The sequence below is a fragment of the Naegleria gruberi genome, assembly GCF_000004985.1.
Source record: "Naegleria gruberi genomic scaffold NAEGRscaffold_166, whole genome shotgun sequence".
NCBI lineage: Eukaryota > Heterolobosea > Eutetramitea > Acrasida > Naegleriidae > Naegleria > Naegleria gruberi.
The window spans coordinates 7,461-12,747 of record NW_003163170.1 but is presented as its reverse complement, the minus strand read 5'-3'; the positions used below and the strand labels follow the sequence as shown (position 1 = coordinate 12,747).

General features: G+C 31.7%; 3 protein-coding genes and 1 non-coding gene across 4 annotated transcripts in view; 1 reads left to right on the top strand and 3 right to left on the bottom strand.

The window, feature by feature from the left end:
• Window positions 1–826: 826 nt before the first annotated feature.
• Window positions 827–1,909, bottom strand: NAEGRDRAFT_54707 (uncharacterized protein; the record flags this gene model as incomplete). Its single annotated transcript, XM_002668561.1, has 1 exon — window positions 827–1,909. One exon carries the CDS (start codon window positions 1,907–1,909, stop codon window positions 827–829), a length of 1,083 nt encoding a protein of 360 aa, XP_002668607.1.
• A 554-nt stretch (window positions 1,910–2,463) lies between these two features.
• NAEGRDRAFT_76478 (uncharacterized protein) lies at window positions 2,464–3,246 on the bottom strand (the record flags this gene model as incomplete). Its single annotated transcript, XM_002668560.1, has 1 exon — window positions 2,464–3,246. One exon carries the CDS (start codon window positions 3,244–3,246, stop codon window positions 2,464–2,466), a length of 783 nt encoding a protein of 260 aa, XP_002668606.1.
• Window positions 3,247–3,414: 168 nt separating this feature from the next.
• The window catches only part of NAEGRDRAFT_54705 (uncharacterized protein), a gene marked incomplete at both ends in the record, with an annotated part of 8,247 nt that continues 6,374 nt past the window's right edge, over window positions 3,415–5,287 (bottom strand). The window contains one exon of the mRNA XM_002668559.1: window positions 3,415–4,016. Within this exon, the coding sequence (XP_002668605.1) occupies window positions 3,415–4,016 (602 nt within the window). The remainder of the gene's footprint in view (window positions 4,017–5,287) is intronic.
• NAEGRDRAFT_t867 lies at window positions 5,091–5,163 on the top strand. Its single transcript has one exon. It is a non-coding gene; the product is annotated as a tRNA-Ile (tRNA).

Sequence of the window (5,287 nt, the reverse complement as noted above, 5' to 3'; positions counted from 1 at the left end):
TTTTCCATTTTGCTTATAAATTTGACACCGTCATCTCCAATAGTATTGAAACCAATGTCAAGATTAGTTAATGACTGTATTTCACTAATAAATTTGGCTCCTTCTACACTGATACTATTTGAATTAATATTGAGTGTCTTCAATTTAGGCATTTGACGAAGGTATTCTGCGCCTTTATCGTGAATTGCATTACTCATTATATTAAGACAAGTCAATTCTTTCATTTCACTGATGTATTTGGTACCTTCTGCTCTAATACCGTTTAAATAAATATTAAGATTGGTTAATAGTTTCATTTCACTAACGTAACGGGCTCCTTCTGCTCGTATATTATTGCGGCTTATATTGAGATTAGTTAATTGATTCATGCCGCTGATATATTTGACTCCCTCAACACTAATACCACTGCTGCCTACATTAAGATTGGTCAACTGTTTCATTTCACTTATTATCTTTACTCCTTCATCTTTAATTTTCATACAATTAACGTCAAGGGTAGTCAAGTTCTTGAGATCAAATACTTGATCAAGAAATGGAATACAGCTACAATACGCTGTAAAAATTGGCCATTAATTTTCTTTTTACTGTTGTGTGTGAGTGAAAGTTTTGATCTTTCCGAAATGATATTAAACCACTGTGAAGAAACCAACGCACAACTCCTTACTGTAAATTTAAAATCATTATTGAAGGAAATAATTTCAAATATCACATCATCGGGAAAAACTGGCTGTGATTCTTCTTTGGTTGGTGCCACTGTTTCCTCCTTTTCTTGTTGGCTCATTTTTTATTTTGAGAGTTCTGACCTTTAGGAAATGGAAAACTAAAGTCAATTTAGCAATATTGCAATATCACAAAACTGATTTAGTTCTGAGGTTCTGTGCATGTTGCTCTTGAATCTGGTGTTAGGATATGAGAAAGGTGGCATTTCAATTTTAGAGGATATGAAGCATTTTCTCTTAGAATTTGCTCCAATACAAATACAATCCAATAATTCTTTCATATCACTGTCACTTGATGTATTTACAATGTGGTATTCCAATGTCCTATTGGGAAAGTCATGGCTTGGATTCATTTCTATATTTTTGATGGCTTCTTTGATGAGATATTCAATGATGAGAGCACATTCTTTTGGAATATGGTTGAATTCTTTTCGAATTTCTATATCTTTATCTCCTCCAAAGTTAATTAGTCCCAACTTTATCTTTTCATTGAGAACATCAAGATGAGTAAATATTAAAATCATTCTGTATGTAGAAAATCCAGACAATCTTCTACACACTTGATAAAATTCATCTAAATATTGATTGTTATCATAGTCAGATAGAGAAAATGATGCTCCAACTACATCAGCCCAAGTATCAGCAGAAAAACAATTAGCAAATAATTCAAATGTCAACTTTTGATTACGGCTGTGTGGAAAATTATCAGTTGTTTTCGAATAGCATGTTGTGAAATAATATTGTCTACCTGCTGGTTGGAACAAGCAAGTTCTTTTCAAATTAAATTTGATTCCTCTCTCCAAATTATTAAATACAGTTGGCAAGACCAAGTATGGATCTACCTGGAATCTATTCGCAAAGTATTCCTCTTTAAAATTGGGGCTATGCCACAGGTCAACCAATTGTTCTTCTATCTTTTCCGAAACTGTATCATGAAAATGAACAGGGAAATATTTCACCAAACGTTGATGAATACCTTTCAAACATTCACTCTTTACCTTCTCATAATTAGCAGCATTTTCTATTCGATTTTCGATAGAAATTATTTGATCAACCAAGCCTTGATAAATTACTACTGATGGACCACCTGCGATCATTATGTATTGATTGGCATATTCGCGAGAAGAATTGGAGAAAGATGCATGCTCGGTAGGAAGGGATCTGTGAGAAGTGGTTTGATTATTGCCCATTTTTGATGATTTATTTTGTTATTCGTGATGATGATTTGGTAGATGGATGAAGTTGTTAATACAACATTTTTTAAAATATTAATTAAAATTAAAATTTATATATTGCTCCGATCTAAGAAGAATTTTCTTAATTGGAATTGACTAACAAATGATACACTTTTTATTACTAATGCCAATACTACTTGCTCTTGTAATATTCTTGTATTCGAACTTAATTTCCTGAGATACTAAATTGAATGAGAGCGTAGTTTTCATTTCCACCAAATGGTCATCGTATGAATCCCTTTTTCTAGAATTGAATTGCTGATTGAAAATAACCTGAATGGCATAGAGATCATCTTTGAATTTAACATTTTCATTTCCCAAATGAGCTGTGTAAAGTCTTTTCAAAAGACTGAATTGGACATTGTGTGGATAATTGAAGAATTCAATTTTCTGGTCATGTATCTCACTTTCTCTGAGAGTATCAGCTCTTTGATCTGATATTTTAGTGGCAACCATTTCATCATTGGGTTCCTTAATGATTAATGAAATTTTTTCTAATAGACATGATTTTAACCATCTCCTATTGAGTTCAATTGAATTGATCGATTTGAGTTCTCTGAAATGTAATTAATACAGTCGAGAATTGATTGTTCTATCGAATATCTTTCACTCACTTTCTCAACTTTAAAAGATCCGAAATTTCTTACTGGCATTAGTACTGTTTCATTGGCAACTGAAGAATTATTATAATCCAAGAGTGTTGCACAATAACTACATCCATTTGGCATTGTTGAATATCCATCTTTGCTGTTTGGATTCAAAAATATGAACCCATCCAGTCGTTGATAATCATCATGTGATAAACTCGTACTCTTTTCACAATACAACGGATAAAAGAATACTCTAAATCTATCATTCTTAAAGACAAACTCCTTTTCAACCTTGTTAAAAGCATGAATCATATGATGCTCTCCAAATTTCACACTTTTGAGCTGATTGCCATCATTTTTATCTGTCATGTCGATTTCGGTTGTAGAATAATAAGTGTATCTAGTACTTGAAACTTTTTGTGGGTTTTCCTTTGTGGCTGAACTAATTAATTCTGATTTTAAAGTAAGTTGAAGAAATTCCGATAATTGTTTCTTATCGGACGAAACTAAACCAACTTCATATATTGGTCGGATCAGTAAGGATTTCAAATGTTCAATGGTTCGGTAGAAGAAGGGTGATACTTTTTGGAGAGCGAATAATTCTTTCAGCTCGAGAAATTGAAAAACAAGAGACAAAATATCCACTGTTTCCAATGAAGTTTCGTCCAACAGTTGGGTTTTCCGTTTGTGAAATGGGAACATTGTTCTGCCTATTTTTTTTAAGTGGAACTGCTGGAACTCAAGCAAGTGTTGATTGCAATTTTTATGGTGGAAGTTATCCAATCTATGAAATTCCTTGCTTGTTTCAATCCCACTCCAGTTACAATAACACTGTCAATTGTAATGCAGGTTGGACTGTTAAAATACTTTCTACATCCATATTAGGTTTACTAATCGTAATTTAAAGGAACCATATTGTTTCATTCCAATTATAAATTTGGCTCCTTCATCACCAATTTGATTTTCACTAATAGTAAGTGACTTTAATTGTTTCAATTCACTTATTGATTTGGCTCCTTCATCACCAATTTGATTTTCACCAATATCAAGTAATGTTAATTGTTTCATTTCACTTATTGATTTGGCTCCTTCTACACCAATGCTATTTCCACTAATAGTAAGTGATGTTAATTGTTTCAATTCACTTATTGATTTGGCTCCTTCATCACCAATTTCATTGTAGCTTATATCAAGTGATGTTAATTGTTTCATTTCACTTATAAATTTGGCTCCTGCTACACCAGTTTCATTGTAGCTTATATTAAATGATGTTAGTTGTTTCATTTTACGTATTGATTTTACTCCTTCATCACCAATGCTATTTCCACTAATAGTAAGTGATGTTAATTGTTTCATTTCACTTATTGATTTGGCTCCTTCATCACCAATTTGATTTTCACCAATATCAAGTGATGTTAATTGTTTCATTTCACTTATTGATTTGGCTCCTTCTACACCAATGCTATGTTCCACTAATATTGAGTGATGTTAATTGTTTCATTTCACTTATTGATTTGGCTCCTTCATCACCAATGCTATTGTAGCTTATATCAAGTGATGTTAATTGTTTCATTTCAATTATAAATTTGGATCCTGCTACACCAATTTCGTTGTTATAAATATTGAGTGATGTTAATTGTTTCATTTCACTAATTGGTTTGACTCCTTTATCACCAATGCTATTTCCACTAATATCAAGTAATGTTAATTGTTTCATTTTACTTATTGATTTGATTCCTTCATCACCAATTTGATTTCCACCAATATCAAGTGATGTTAATCGTTTCATTTCAATTATTGATTTGGCAGTTTCATCATTAATTTGATTGTTAGAAATATTAAGTGAAGTTAATTGTTTCATTTCACTTATGAATTTGTGATTTTCAATAGAGACAAACAAATTTGTTGAAAATTTAACTTTAACAATACTATTCATAAATTGACTCTTTGTGAATAGTTCAATTCTTTTTTCTGTAAATTTTTTTTTAAATTCAATAAAAAGTTTTGAACGTTCCTTGATCACATTAAAGAATTGTTTTGAAATCAAGGAACAATTATTCAAAATAAACCACGAATCATCAATCATGGAAATTATTTCAAAACAAATATCATCTGAAAATATTTCTTCTCGTTGGAGAGAGTAGAGTTTTTTCTCCATGTTTTTTTGATGAATAGTTCCTCCGAAATTAATTTTCAAAATCTTGCAGATCTGCTTTGTTTGCTTATTTTTTCTTGTCAAGTTTTATGATGTTCTTAAGAGATGTGACATCTTCTGAATTCCTGTTAGAAGAGAACCAACCACAATTTACCAAAATGTTCAAAAATAGTACTTTTAGCTTGTCCACCATGATGTTAATTGGTAAGGTATTTGCTAAGTTCATTAAGGGTCTTCTAGAAGCTGGCGTAGCTCAGTTGGTATTTAATAATTTTAACGTTGAAGGAGCTACGTTATGTTACATTTTATTGAGAACAATTTCAATTTTGAGTAATATATTTAAAATGTAAGCAAATGACGTAGCATTATTAAAACCAATTATTATCAATAAGCTGGCGTAGCTCAGTCGGTAGAGCGTTGGTCTAATAAGCCATTGGTCGCCGGTTCGATCCCGTCCGTCAGCAGAAGTTTTGAGAGAAGTTATGGTTTTGGTTTAATCTGGGTTTATTCAGTTGGAATCAGATGGTATTGGATAATAAACTTTCACTTCCACTTTTCCACTTTCATCCCAATCCAGTGTTTTCTTTT